This window comes from Agrilus planipennis, unplaced genomic scaffold, assembly GCF_000699045.2.
Source record: "Agrilus planipennis isolate EAB-ADULT unplaced genomic scaffold, Apla_2.0 scaffold272, whole genome shotgun sequence".
NCBI lineage: Eukaryota > Metazoa > Arthropoda > Insecta > Coleoptera > Buprestidae > Agrilus > Agrilus planipennis.
In genome coordinates, this window is record NW_020439208.1 from 52,268 (window position 1) to 68,599 (window position 16,332).

A 16,332-nucleotide genomic window follows, 5' to 3' on the forward strand; every position below is an offset into this window, starting at 1 on the left:
AGCAGTACTTTCTAAGTTGCCGAATTAGATAAGAACTGCAGCTGTGTACGTTGTTGAAGAAGACGATCATGTCCCTCCACCAAGCATCAAACCAGCACTTGATGCAGCGAAACTATTAAAAAAATACTTTTTATATAATCAAGGTGATCCAGCAGTATCTCAAGGTATGAGTAAGATGCGTAACAAAATACAATTAAAATATTGGAGCAGCAAAAAACATCAGATGAAGATAACAGGCTATACGCAATGTATGAATAATAGTGTTCGTGTGCAAAATGTGTACTATATTGGTAAATGCATATTATTATAGATTTGTAAAATAATATCTTTTATTTCTCTCCATTTAACGACCACCCTTTATAACGCCATAAATTTTCAGTCCCTTAAGTATCGTTATATAGAGTTTACACTGTATTTCTTTAATGTAGATTTCGACTTCTTATCTTTTGCATGCCTTTGTTTCCTTTCTATTTCTATTCTATTGTCCCTAATCGCCTGTACCCAGAAATCTAACTTCAACCGTTTCTGCATGCACTTCTTACTAATAGCTGGCTTTTCCCTTAATTACCTTACTTCAAATTCTATACTGTTCAACCTCTTCATTTCTACGTATTTCTGTAAGCTCGTATCTTCAACCCCTATTGCCAGTCTTTGTCTATCTTGAGTATTCTGTCTCTTTTTACTAACATTTTCCTACTATAAATACTCCTAAAATCCCTATTAATTTTAACCGAGCGGCATGGCCTAGAGGTTTCGACCATTGCTTAGCATTCGGGAGGACACCGGTTCGATTCCGGGTCCGTCTGCCTTGGTCCAAGTTTTTCTGTGGTTTCCTTGGATCACTTAGGCAAATGCTGAGGCAGTAATATTCCACAGATAATCTTTCACTCTCTTCTGTCTTCATTTCGTCCGTCTCGTCTTTCTCACCCGAATCACCACCCACCCATTCCCACGATTCCTGAAAGCAGGCTGAAAAGGGCCTTCCGCCCTAGCTACCGGCGTAGTCCGGAGAGACTGCGCGCCCACCAGCATTACTGGCTGGTGGGAATGAAACACCCAAAAGTTTTTTTTTTATTAATTTTAATTCATCTGTGTTCTCTACGTTCGACAGTCTCTTTACTAAGTCTGTTTTCCTGTTATAAATTGTTATTATTGTCATTGTTATTGTTATTATTATTTTTGTTGTTATTTCTTTGTGTGTTTTTGGTTGTTGTATTAAATTTGTGTTATATATTTCTTTTGTTGTTTAAATTGTTGTTGACACATAAATTTTGGTTAATTGTTTAAATAGTGTTTTTTTATTATTTATTATTAATAATTGTACAAAAGACACTAAACTAGCAAGACCAAGACGAAGACTGAAACAAATCGAACCTACAAGACTAAGATTAAAACCAAGATCGAGAATGCAATACTAAGATCAATTGCGCAAGACTAAACGAAAAATTACTACTTCGTGTGGATTTATGAGTTAAAGTCGTTATTTTTTACTTCTTCTAAGTATCTTTTGCAATATTTTGTTCGCTAAAAGGTCAATTTATATGATTGAGTTCGTTGGATGTCGAAAAGTCGAACTGTATTTGTAAGGGTTCTGTTTTTGTGTTTGGTGGAGGAACCCTAAAAATGATAAAACCGTATACTTATAAAAGTAGTTCCCAAAAGTTCTTGGAATATTTTTCAAACATCATCTATCTTCTATCTATCTCAAATCTATCTCAATATTTCTAAATTGAATCTGCCTGCTCTATACACTAGAAGCCAATAATTCCGTTTGCGCTTGTGTCACCATAATCCCCCATAATTGAAAATAAATCCAAGAACAGATTGTTACATGCTTAATTTTATATTAACACAGGATTTACAGCATTTCGCAGTTTCGATGGATTTAAAAGCGAGGGGTTAGTTTTAGGAGGCTTGAGCCTCTAGAAATTGGAGACTTTAGCTGCATACTGTGAAGATAAGTGATACCAACTGATTTGGTATTACGCTATATGCGTCGTATTTTTGTAAAGTTCAATTAAAAACGTTTTTAAAATATTTGACGTTAAATTTTTTTTATTTAATTGTGGGGTTCTTATATTAATATGTTTGACATTTCAAAAGTGAAAAGAATTTCCTTTTATTTCATACGTATTCCAATTTCTCCAAATATAATCATCATCATAAAGTCGTCAGTCCTAAGACTGGTTGGACACACACCTCCACTCTTTCAACAACCCATATCCTTAATTATTTGCGAACAGTACCTAAGCTAATCTAGGTCTACCTCTACCCCTCCTAACTCCCGTCTCTGCCTCTACTATGTCTCTGACTAGACCTTCATGCCTAAGAAAGTGTCCTACCAACCTATCTCGCTTATTTCTTACCGACTTCCATTCTATTCTCCTATTCTTTCTAATTCTTCTTCATTTCTAACCTTCTCTATCCACGATATCCTTATCACTCGTATGTAACACCATATTTCGAACGCTTCTAACCTTTTCTTTTCCGACGCGCCCACTGTCCATGGTTGGCACCCGTGCAACGCCGCGCTTTAAACATACACCTTTAACAATCTTTTTAGTTTCTCAATTAACCGTTCGCGAGTATAGAAGTGACTTCTTTTTATTGAAGGCGACCCGACCTTGCGCTATCCAAATATAAAACCCAAATATAATATTGGTCAAACAATAGTTCAATTGGAATTAGTGGTTTAAATGATCTTTATTACAAAAAATAACGACAAAAAATAGATTGGTTAAAGTACAAATACTTTTTTTTGAAAGTTTTGGATTTTGTGGCATATTATCTATCCTTTAAAAATTTCCTTTATAAATTTATATATGTATCTATTTTATATCCCTAACGCAGTAAATAGTTAATCGGGTAATACTTAATTTTTTTTTAATTCAATAAGCGATTTTCTTGCTTTAATAAGTATAAGATTAGCTACAGGTTTAAAGTTTTAGTAATTAAATCGACCATCCTAGTTGATGAAGCTCAATAAGAAAGTAAGTTTTCCGACTTTGTGAGTTAATTTAATACAAAAAAGTTCATGAGTATAAAATTTAGCAAACTAAAAAAAGTGTTCTTTAAAGGGTTTTAGAAAAATTTTCTCCATTATAAAAGTATGTAAAACGTTTCGTCGTTGAATTTTTCTCTGAAAAGAAAATTGCCTTAGAAGCAGAATCTACGGAAGGGAGCGACAAAAAATTTACTGAAGAGGAACGCAGATATGAATATTGGAATATAACAGATAGCAGAACGAAATGTTACTTATATATATCATTATACATAAGGACGAGACCGTTTTAATATTTGATTGTAACATTACATTTCGTTTTATGGTACGGGACCGTCCAGACATGACACATTTAGTTTTTTTGTTCATAAAATGTCACAGTAAGATTCAACGCACAGCCTATGCTGACTTTTTATTTTTTATTCCATCCATTTTTGCTTGTTTAATGTGATCGTCCCTTCCAGAAGCTATTTTTAGTTATTTTTAAAATTGAGAAGACGTACCTACTTAACAAGATGGGAAATATTTATGAGAAATATATAATATAAATAATTAAAATAAATTGCTTTATGTAGACAGCATCCAATCTTGAAATATATATTATTCCTGGAGGATATCATAAGTTTGATATTTTAGTAATAGACACTTGCCATCCAGTTCAAATAATGTTCAAATTTTTTGAATACGTTTCCTTTTTTACTGGAAATTTTTAGTGATCAATAAGGAACATTCAGAACTTTTCCTCTTTAAATTTCATACACATGAAACGAAAATGAATTATGGTGCAAAGGACGTTTTCTTTAATGATTTAGGCAATTAATTGTTTACTTTGAAAATTATCGAAAAATTCTTATTTAAGACACTGGTACAAAGTTGGTTCTTCTAAATTATTTATTCAAAATTGCAAGATAAAACACACTTACCTATTGTGTTAGTAGGTCAATTAGCGACCGTTTAAATAGCGAAATTAATAATGATCGAGACGGGTTGTGAGTCGAATCGAAGATCATGGAGAAGGGTGGTGAGGCGGCTTTCCGTCTTCACTCACCCTGTGTTAGTTCTCCTGTCATTTACTTCCCCAATTATACAATAAGGTAAGCTAATATTATTATTATATTACTAAATTATGTATTAATTATAGTTAAATTATTGTTGGAGTAAATAAAGGTTTTTATTCATTGGCTAACACGAAATTGTTAAAATAAATTGTTGACTGAGTTCTTCTGGTGTTGGCAAAAAAATATATAAAATTCGTTCATTATACAACAAACAAGTGAAATTTAAACAATGGCAATTCTACTATGTCCTGTAATAAAGTAATTACTAGTTATTATTAACGTCTCTGTCAGTACGAAAACTTGTTTTTAATTACAATGGAGAGAATGGACCTTATTTTTATTAGAATTTTAGTGAATCCGAAGGGTTTAATAATAATTATTAGAAACACTATCAAATAATCTGTTTGTTTTGGTGCCAAAATATTATTTATACAGTGAACAAAATTCAAACATAAAGAAAGGTCATGAACAAATAAAAATTGAATTTTATTTTTAGAAGGTTATCGACTTTATTCTACCCGTTTCAACGAACCACCGAAGTTTTACAGTTAATCTCTTTTTTAAATTAGACGTCTTCCAATAATCGCACATAACGACAAATAAAGTGATAGTAGTTATATATATATATAGGTTTGGCACAATTAAGGGTCCGTAAAAATTTAATAACGCAATTGTCTTGAGTGTAATTTGTATCACGCGCTTCATTTCGGATAAGGGATTTATTTCAGGCGGTCTAATTGGGCAACTAGATTACGTCGGCATTAACCCTCCAAGGTACCTATGCTTGACTGTTCAAATTAGATTTCGCATGTTGCCATTGGCCACACTGTCCGTTCTCATTTCTCATTTTGCTTTAAATTTACGAGTTGGAAACTAGTTTTGGGCAGACACACTGAAAAGGCCTAAATTTTCTCTCGGAAGTATGTAAGGAATAAGCAATGACACCCTTCATTTGGTTTAAATAATAATTAGTCGGATCTGTTAGATTAATTATTAATCTAGTGGAGGTTTAAAAGTTTGTTACACGAATGAGTAGGTACTTCGAGAAAATTAAACAAAAACAAAACAATGAGTTACCGTGATGTTAGTCTTATTCGTAGAGAAAGCTTATTACTAACAATGAGATATTTAGAATGTTAGTTAGAATTCTAAATGTCTTATTGTTAATAATGATTATACATTAGTTCGACGAATCTGTGACCTACGTAGTTAGGCCCGTATCATTGTTGTTGCTCCTGTCACCTATAGTATACTTCGTTTACCTTCTGTAGCAATGTGACCTTCGGTTTGACCGGCGCAAAGTAGAAAAGAACAGCACTAATAGGCCAGAAAAGAAGGGAGACAACTCTCGGCCAAACTCTTAACCGGTGAGGAGCGTATAATCCGTACAGTACTGCACGGAAAAATTGACCATTTTATCCACTACAATTGCATTGCTCAAATGTGCTGTTATTGGTACCATTTACTACTGAAAATATCAACGAGATGTTTATTTATATTTGAAGACATATTAAAGGCTCTAAAGCTTGTTTTCGACCGCACTACTATTCATAATTGAACAAAACTTTTGGCAGGTACTGTATGAAAAAGTATGTTTAATGAACAAGAGTCAAGAGTATAATGAGCGCATCCAAGACATTGAAAGGGGAACATCGCTAGAAAAAGTAAATGAAGTATAGCTTAGTGATAGAACCACGGTGCGTAAACCAGGGTCCCGAGTTCGATTCCCGATTTCCTCATTATTTTGAGGTTACTTGTGGTAGTAAAAATTAATTCAATTGATGCATTAAATTCTTTTCCTTTCTTAAAAATTCCACACAGAATGTTCAAAAATACCCAAACTGCCATCTTTAGCTAGAAATTGAAATCTTGTAACGTATTATTTGGAATTTTGGGTAATAGTCTTTAATTTAATTCTGGTCCACAGAATTTCACGAGCATATGAGCCGTGCGACAGTCGTCGCACACTCTTTTTACTTCTCATTTTAGTTATATCTGCACATCCGATTATGATGCATTTTAATAAATTATTTCGAGAGAAAAAATATCTTACTTTACAAAAAATTAATAAAAAAATCAATTTTTTGGAATGACATCATAACTGGGAAACAGAGAAAAACGAGTAGGAAGAGACGCGGAAGAAATTAATGGAACGCCAATTTAGTAATGTTGACATAAAATGGTAATTACGTGCAAACAACTCGTGGGCTGCAAACGTAATTATTTTAAATGTTTACCATTAAAATTTTATCGGGTTTATTGACCACAGGCGATGTAGGTAATGGAGTTCAAAGAGTAAAGATTACTTCAATAGGTTAATTCAAACTCATATAACCTTGATTACTATATATTTTTGTAAAGAAAATGAAAAATAAAAATGAGTTCGAACTATTTCAATGAAAAGCGATCAAATCTGTAATCTTTAACTGACATTTCGCCTTTTTGGTCGAAGGTTTGATCAAGGCATATTGCCTACTGAGTTATTGTATTACATCAGACGGAGAGATGCAGAACCTTCTTTGTACAAACACCCGAAAATTTAACTACAATAATAAAAACACAAAATCACAGCTTTTTATTTTCGTTGTGTATTTTAATTGTTTATTAATATTTATTATTTTAACATTTATTTATTATTTTAAATTGGGTGTTAATTTGTAATTTGAGTTTGTGTATGTTTTTATGTATTGTTGTTGTTGAGTATTCGGGTGGTTGTACAAAAAAGGTTCTCCATGTCTCCGTCTAATGTAATACAATAACTCAGTAATATACCTTGATAAAACCTTCGACTAATAAGGCGAAACGACAGTTGAAGATTACAGTTTAAATAAATAACATTTCACCCCTTTTCGTCGTTTTTATTTGAAATAGTTTTAATTCAACATTGGAAACGATAGTACAAAGGATAAAAATGAGTTCATTTGATTATTTATAACCATTTGAAAGATGTATCTATTTATATATTTACGTAGAACGAAGTGTAATTTATATATTGCTGAACATGAGATGATCCACAAATTCATCTAAGATGTACAGTCATCTATAAAGAAATTTGAATACATAAAGCCGCTATAGTACCTACAATTTTCACCCTTAACTTAAATTCAATTAAGATTATGCAACTTTGTAATTTAGGCCTTGGCTTAAATTTCTTAATGTTACAGATGCAAGTTAATCCAATCAATTTTTAGTTATTAGAAGTTCATATAAAGTGCGTTCATACATATTTTCGTTTTTAAATATTTTGGGCGCAATGCAAAGTTGATAATGAGGAAAGGTTTTTCAAAAAGTAAAGCTTTCGTAACACTGCTTTCAAACCTTACTATCATAGAAATGGTTTAAAATGGCCTAGCTATACATGTAGTTTATAGGTAGATATGTAACCCTGCGAGTTTAATAATTATTGATTGTTAGTTTGAGCTTCACCTATGAGGGGATATAGGAAAAAATTCCCGAGGAACTTTTACCTATCATAACGTAATCTTCTCTATCCAACCTAGTTTAGGTTATGATATGTAAAAATTAAGCCATTTAGCTAAAAATTGTGGAAATCATTGACTTACCTACAACTTATTGAAACTCTCAGCATAGGTGCTTATATGTATTGGACCCTGGAAAATAAAAGACAATAAATTTAATAAAAGAAATATAGTGTTCCAAGATGAATTATTAATACTTATGACATTTTGGATTCATTTATAACATATTTGTGAATTTTTCGGAAACAAATGAAACATGTCATATCATTATGTACCGTGTCATTTGTATAATTAATAGTGTGAATTTGACGAATGTAAGACATTCATACAAATGTCGAAAGCCAAAGGGAAAGGAAAAAGTAAAGGAAGTAGTGGAACAGGCGCATCATCCCTCGCTGATACATTTGTTCCATTAATTCCACCGGACACTGGGTCTGACCAGTCATACTTGCCCTTTCCAGAATGGACAGATCAGAGTCTTAATGCTGAGAAATGGGACAAACCCAAAGGCAAAGTAAGATGTATATTAATCTTTAGTTTTATACGTAGTTATTGAACTATCACTATATTTATGTAACAAGGTCGTCAGTCCTAAGACTGGTTAGACACGTGCCTCCACTCGTTCTTGTTCTGAGCTAATCTTCGCATTTCCCTAAAACTAGAACAACCCACATCCTTAAATCTAAGCATACTAATTTTTTGCCCCTGTATATCTATCCCTACAGTTGTACTGTCGTTATTGATGTTGATCGCGTCTTCGATGTATAATTAAAAAGTCCCAACTCAATAACTGACTGTTGCTCTTTATAAAACTACTAGCAACCCACCCGCCCCAGCTTCGCACGGGTGCAATGCTGATACTAAATAAATTTTTTATTGGTTAGATTAATCTCGAGGAGGGGTAATCTTCAAAAGACACCCCCTGAACATACTACATATACTACAGAATGTATTTATATACAACATTCACAGCTTTTTTGTCATTAGACAATACAAACCGGTCTCCCGGACGGTACCGCCGCAACCGCTATGTCCCTGCATTTTGAATCTGTAATATCTTCGAAAATATTCATTTAAATTACATACTGTAAGAGCCATATTGAACTATAGTAAATGTACAATGTATCTAAGGTACCTAATTGGATAAGAATTAATGCTGTATTGCTTAAAATCGCTTCGTAAATAAGCCATTATTTTTCATAAAAAGTAAAGGATAAGAAATGGTTATTGTGGATTATCCCTAAGAGTAGGACATATACCATCGCGGACTTTTTTGTAGACCTTCTTAAGATGTATAACACTGTAGTACATTATTTTGATCTCATAGGGTTCAGCCAGCATTTGCAACGTATGCGCAAACAATGTGTTTATTTACGACATCACATTAGAAACCCCTAAAATTATCAGCGTTCTCTATCATATTATGCATGTATTATACATATAAACCTTCCTCTTGAATCACTCTATCTATTAAAAAAAACCGCATCAAAATCCGTTGTGTATTTTTAAAGATTTAAGCATACATAAGGACAGACAGCGGGAAGCGACTTTGTTTTATACTATGTAGTGAAGTATCACTCTTCTATTTTTGTAACTCATCTCTACATTTTTAAGTATATTTAACATCTTGTCCCATTTAACATTGTCAAAAGCTTTTTCTAAATCTACAAATCCTATCCACGCACTCTTTCCTTTTTCTATCGTTTTCTCTATTATTACCCCTACGGCTAGAATGATCTCTCGCCTTCCTCTATTTCTTCTAAGCCCAAATTTCTTCTAAGCCCAAATTGATCTTGCCCTAATAGTTCTTACGCCCTTTTTTCCATCCTCCTCTGTAGAATTCTAGTTGACAGTTTGATATTTGACGTATGGGAAATTAAGCTAATTGTTCTAAATGTCTCGCACCCATCCGCGCCTTTCTTTTTAGCTATGGTTACTTCCATCACGTTCCGTTTATAATCCTCTGAGATTTTCCCCGTCTCGTAAATGAGACTAACTAGAATTTGTATAAAGAGAATTAACAATTATCAGTAGATTTAAAAGATAATGCCAATGGTTAAATGTAAATTTCTTTCATCTAGAGCCTCAATAGGTAATGCAGGTAAAAGGGTCATTAAAAATACTTCCTCTAAATAATATGAATATCTCAAATTCCTTTGGCATCTTTCTGTCTTTTCCCTTTTATTTTGGAAAATTGGAGAAGTTATAGAGCTAATTCTTCTTGTTCAAAGTTTTCAAAGCACAATTTACGAGAATATTAAGAATTATTACAACAAGGACGAACAACTAACAATAAAATATGTTATACTTAAAGATTCTAAATAAATAAATGTAACAGTGGAAACATAAATTGTTATAGTACATGATAATATAATAGTGAGTTATGACAACTTGGAAAATATTTCATGTTTAATCCAGATTTATTGGAATTCGCGGATAAAAGAAAAATATTTTTAGTTAGAGGATTGGATTTCGATAGGTATACCTGCCCATTAATCGTAATTTTCGGCGTGACTGGAAAGGAAAATACAAATTTGTCAGTATAACACAACTAACAAATCCCGCATGAATCGACTTGTTTCCTGTTAGACATACGCCTCCGAAATAAAATAAAATTGCAAAAAGATTACCCTTTAACCGTGATTAATGTGTAAGGTTAAACATTCGACAATGCATTATGCTTTAAAAAAAACCTACCCGAGCCGCCTTCGATCTCGACGCTGTTTTTTGTAACGACTACAAATTGCTATCATTTGTTCATGTAAAGCGATCTTTTTCTCATTTTGTAATTTAACCTCAAGGAAAAAAAAAGAAACAGAAACTCGAGTCATGCCAGAGAGTTAAAGTATCTTGGATTTAACTTTCGTATTTCTTACAGAGGCGATTGAATTTTTTTAAATGTTTCAAAATTGGCGAAAGATATCCGAGGGAATTACCCGCAAAGCACGTAAATGCCATCAATTTCTATATCAAAACGTGTTGTACATCTTTAATTCAAAAGCGAGCTTAAAAAAAATATAAAAATACTTTAAGCAACATGATATAAATAAAAGTAAAACAAAAATACTGGTATGCAAGGGAAGAAAAAGTAGTAGTAGTAAAAAGAGCGAATGTAAAGATAGGAGACGAAAAATTAGAAGAAGGGACTGATTTTAGGTATTAAGGAAGTCAGACAATGGGTGTGTTCCGAAATATAACCCAGCATACTGACCAGTGCTGATGACGTAATAAATCGACGCCATACTGTTGATTTGTTCCGAAATATACTGGTCAGTGCGTTGACGTCAAATTGACGACATATTGATAATAGTGTTTGTGCTCGTTTACAACAATTTTGCTCCAAAAGTTATTTAAGTTTCTTGCAATAAAAGATTCCTCATAGTCTGATGCACACACACCCGTTTGATATACTACTACATTACATTTGTCTCACCAGTACAATATGGTGGCACACCAGTACAATATGGCGTCGATTTATGACGTCATCAGCACTGGCGAGTATGTTGGGTTATATTTCGGAACACACCCAATATAAAGCAGAGAACAGCACAGGGTCGAGTCGCCTTCTATAAAAGAAAATCCCTTCTATGCTCGCGAACGGTTGATTTAGAAATTCGGAAAGGATTGTTAAAGGTGTATGTTTGGAGCCTCGCGCTGTACCGGTGCGAAGCATGACGGTGGGCGCTGCGGAAGAGAAAAGGTTAGAAGCGTTCGAAATGTGGTGTTATTGGGATCCGTCAAATGGGAGGAGCCTAAAAACATGGCGCCGATTAGGGAAAATTTATCGTAGTTCCTATAGTGTACCGTGCAATTTCCAAGTTTTTAAATTACGATAAAATGATAAGTATTGACACAATATGTGATTGGGCTGACACAAAGCCTCGGAAAGGAAATTTCGTTGAAGGTGAGCGTGTTTTTAATGCCAATCACATTATAAAATTCGGAAATAACAAATCCGGAAGCTAGCCTTCAAATTCCGTCAAGTTTACTGCCTACTTTTTACAAACTTCGGATTTAAAAAGTGATTCACGTTATATAATTGGTGAGGTGATTCTGGGTGATTTAAGCAATATCATATCAATGACTTGCACGTGCAAAGCCGATTTAAGAGAACGTTGCAAACACATTATTGCAACTTTGTTGTATTGCAGCAGGTAGGTTCTTAACCTCAAAATACTTATATCGTATCATTAGAATTGTGTTAAATCAATTACACAGGAATAAATAATTTCTCACTTTATAATTTTAGTATGATTCTAGTTTTAAATATTAAGGTTATGGCTGATGGTAAATACTTGCTGAAATATAATCATGTGCATTAAAATGACGTGAACAAATTTTTATTCCGGAATTCACTTCTTTGATACCTACTGCTTTCATCCAAGCTTCTATTAGTTTACTTTTTTCTCTAATTTTCCGAATATATTTTTTACATATATAAAACGGCTAGTTTTTATTGGAAAGTAGTTAATGCAGGTGAAGAGTGAAGATCTATGTCTGAAGTGCTATTGCAGCTTTTCACTGAACATATTAACTTTTTTTATTTGATTTAACTTTAGAAGAAAACTTCGTCGACTCCATCATCAAAAAATTTTTTACTTTTTTAACGTATTTTATTGTTTTAATAAACAATTTTACAATTTGCGTGCACAGTTCCTATGTAAATTTTTCCCTCATTCGAGTTATAAATTTTGCCACTAGATGGTGTATTGACGGATCCCAATAGGCGAATGATGAGGTTACCGTGGATAGAGAAGGTTAGAAATGAAGAGGTATTAGAAAGAATAGGAGAACAGAGGACTCTATACAAATATTTACACGCATAAAGACTTTTAATATTAGGATGGGATTAATTTTAAATAAATTTGAAGCGGCTTAAAAGAGGCTCTAAACTACACTCAATTTGTTAGCTTTACGGTAGCTCATAAGTACGGAACTCTCAGGATTCCGCAATATTTTAAAGACGGTACGCGGTACGATTATACATATAATAAGGATGTTCTTCAAACTTTAGAGTGTGCTACAGGGATTTCAGGCCTATTTTACGGTTTCATTTTTATTATTCCTGACAGCCTTTCAGAAAAAAAAAACCGGACCACCGATTGAGTGGGTGCATTTGCGAAAATCATTCTTTATCCCGTCGAGAGGTTTTTGAAAGACGAGACCGCTATCGTGCATATTAATAGCGACGGATGTCTGCGGAAAAATTTGGGGCCCGGTAAAAGCATCGCTGTCCGCATGATTGCCAATCGCTGTTCATGAAAGGAGAAAGTAATGGGACTTCATGCTTTTCATTTTAAAAACTCTCGATTTTCACTGGTTTACACAGATCTGAAAAGAATCCTATCTGTAATTTTATTTTTTGTAGATTTTGAAGTCCTGAAAACGATAAAAATATTTCATCAGGATTCTTCGTTATGTTTATTTTAATCTTCTCCTGGATTTTCAATAGGACGTATATTTTATAAAAAATTTAAAATTTCGGATTTGCGGGAGTGTAAGTGGTTATCAAATACCATGATGTTCATATTTTTAACGAATTGCAATAATACTCACTCAGTAGAATAATTAAAACAACTACTCAATTATTTCCTTAAGTATCATTTCAAAAACTGAATAAGTCAAAAATAAATACCACCCCTAAAGGTGTAAAATGGGAGTTTGCGGGCGGACGAAGTCGCGAGAAATAGCTAGTATCTGAGATATAGTAAATATTAAATACTAAGACGAAGAAAACTATACAGCAGAATTTGTGAAATAAAAAAACGCCTGCGATCAGGGGCGATTCTATTTAACGGCTACATGGGGTGCAGTCCAGAATCCTGTGGACGCAGAAGGACCCTAGCTTCTCTTGAAAACAATCGACGATATTGTGAACAAAAAAGTATTTAAAATAAAAAAAAATCTGATCATAAGTTTGGCAACCCTACGATCAATCAATATGTAGCGTCTATCGTCTATCGAACAGAATGGGGAATTTCCCGTTGCTGGTTTTCGGTCAGTGTATTTTCTCGTGTCTGCGTCTATTGCTAGGGAATTCCCGCCTCTTATTGTCCTTCGCAATTTTGTTCTCGTCGTTAATGTGACAGTGACTTGGTTAATGTTAGAACTGTGTTAAAATATTTTTCCTATCCTATTTTCTTCCTATACTCTATGCCCACATTGTTAAAGACAACAGTTTTTTGACTAAATTGCTATTAGTTGAGTAAGTAGGTAGGCCCTTAAGTAGTATTAGCCTCTTAGGTCCCCACAAATTCACGATTCGTTCCTGCCTACGATATGTATCCAGTATATGTAGTATTAAATGCCTTTTTGTAATAAGTAGGTACCAATTTACTTTTTATAATAATAATTTGCTTGACTTTGCTGTTAGTATGTTCCTAACTAAATTTTAACCCTTGACCCAACAGAAATAAACAAACCATGAGACTGATACTTATGTCCACATCAGCGTTCGATGTTATAGTTTTCTTTAAGAGTTTATATCTGCTTATGTTTTCTCGTTTGTAGCTGCGAATCTTGCAGAAAAGATTTTCCGATGTTTTCGATTTTTCTTTGTGTGTATTTATTTTTTTGAAAAATCTTGATGGATTCATAAAAAGCTTTTATTATTTGTTACACAACTCTACAGGGTATCTAGTATCTAGTTCGCAGTGACCTAAATTTTTGCATAAGTAATAATCAAATTCCAATAAATTAAGTTCCTATATTTAGTTGGTACGATATGCCACTTTTACTAGTTAGCTATTAATGTTTCTACATTATTGTACATAAAAAAATCTACAGTGATTGATGATGCACTAATGACTGATGTTGTATTGCTAAATTCGTTTATTGAACCGCATATCGATTCTGTCATACAAGTTTTAAACGTTGAAAGAATAAACCGCTACTAGGAGTTGGTTTTAACACAAACACCCTGAATGACACTTAATTTAGTCTAAAAAATAAACAATACATGAGCAAAAAAACAAAACTGATGTTGATAATTACTAGTATATTGAGTGCAGCGTTGCGGGTCGTATTTATTTAACAGGATCGGAATTAAATTTACCTGTACTTTCAACTACATTTATCTTGACACAATGAACTTTCGGACACAAACATTTACTTAAATTTCATGTCTTATCCTGTAAATTCGGCACTTATTTTTGTTACATCCCGTATATACGTATCAGAAATGGTCAACACGGATACAGCAGCCCTTTTATTTTATCAAAAACTGGAGGATTTGTGCTTATTCTTTTTGTGATGGTCATTTTCCGAAGAGGCGATTTCCTGTGTAATTAAACCGAGATTCATCTGTGCTTATCGTTATTTTGTGTTTGCAAGCGTTCACAAAAATAACGTAATTGCGTTTGGCTCTTCAGCAATTTGTTCTCCACGATTGCTCGCATAGCCACTAGAGATAAAAATTAATCTAAAGGAAAGATTTCAGCTTTCTCATTGACGCAGTATCGGGTTGCTTGTAATTGTTGATATCATAAAAACACTTCCCAAAACATTTGTCTAGATTTATTTTCTTATGTTATTAGTCCTAAGAAACATGTTTCCTTTTTTAGGGTTCTGTTTTGTTTATTTAATACAAGTAATTAATTTTATACAATTACACTATATATAGTATAAAATGTAATAGAAATAAGTGCCGAGGTTTGGAGGGTGTAATCTAGATGTAATAAACAATTGCACGCGGTGAGTTCAGCAGTAAATAAAAGAAGAAAATCACAATAATTTACAATCGGAAGTTGGTCCTGTGCGCGAATTGACAACGTAGGTGTCTACTGAATGACGTATAATTTAAGAAATCGGTTTCGTAAATATTAGAAAAATAAAATACCCTTGACAATTTAGTATTTTTGTTATCTTACTCTGAAGACTGCGCCTCAAAATCGAGAAAATAACAAACTTGCTTGCTTTATTCACTGTGCTGTTTCCATATTCGAGGAAAACAGAAGGAAGTAAGTAATTGAGCGACAAATAAAACTGGGGAAACTCAAACCGATACAAATGCTTATGACTTGGCAGGACTACGCGTCAGTTGTTGGTACATTGCCAGCATTGTGCAGACCGTTTCCTTTTGAAAGAAAAGCAAAAGAAAAGGTAAACCGTATGGCTTTCCGTAGTACACTAATGTGTTTTGTTTTGGAAAGTCGAATGTACTGTATACTTAATCATATTGAAATCTTTAATAACAAATAGATGGACAGGGGTTTATAGAGCATATGTAGTGTGACTGGAAATTGTTCGTATTTCTCCCGAGGGTAGAAACTATTACTAACTTGAAATAATTTAACTTCTATTACTTGGATGTCGCAAATGCGCCATTTTAGAGAAAATCTATAAAGAATTTTTTAAACTTTTTTTTGTTATTGTAGATTTTAACACACAAAATGAAATCTAACAGTAAATTTTGTGCTTTTTAGCTTTATGATGATTGTCTAATAAGTAAACTATTAGATAATGGAAAAATTCAGGTCAAAAGTTTGAATATTTCCTTTTAAAGTTTTTTTTAAGTCTCAAAATTCGGATTTTTGTAAATGTTACCGGAAACGTATGAAATCTAGGAATTGCATACAATTTCTAGGAAATATTACAATTCCGAGGCTATTTAGGAAATATTGTTTCAGAGACTTTTCAATACACACCATATCCTGGGAAATATATAGATTTCCTAGAAATTGTAGGAAATTCCGATTTTGTACTAGGAAATGTATAAAACGAATGATTTCTGTGAATAAAATGAATGAAACACGTTAGTAAACTGAGGATCAATGTTACTTGTATTTACGCGATT

At 33.1% G+C, this 16,332-nt stretch overlaps 1 protein-coding gene across 1 annotated transcript in view; it reads left to right on the forward strand.

The window, feature by feature from the left end:
• Positions 1-7,814: 7,814 nt before the first annotated feature.
• The window catches only part of LOC108741701, a 45,980-nt gene continuing 37,462 nt past the window's right edge, over positions 7,815-16,332 (forward strand). Inside the window, exon 1 of the mRNA XM_025978149.1 lies at positions 7,815-8,052. Within this exon, the coding sequence (XP_025833934.1) occupies positions 7,870-8,052 (183 nt within the window). The 5' untranslated portion in view covers positions 7,815-7,869. The remainder of the gene's footprint in view (positions 8,053-16,332) is intronic.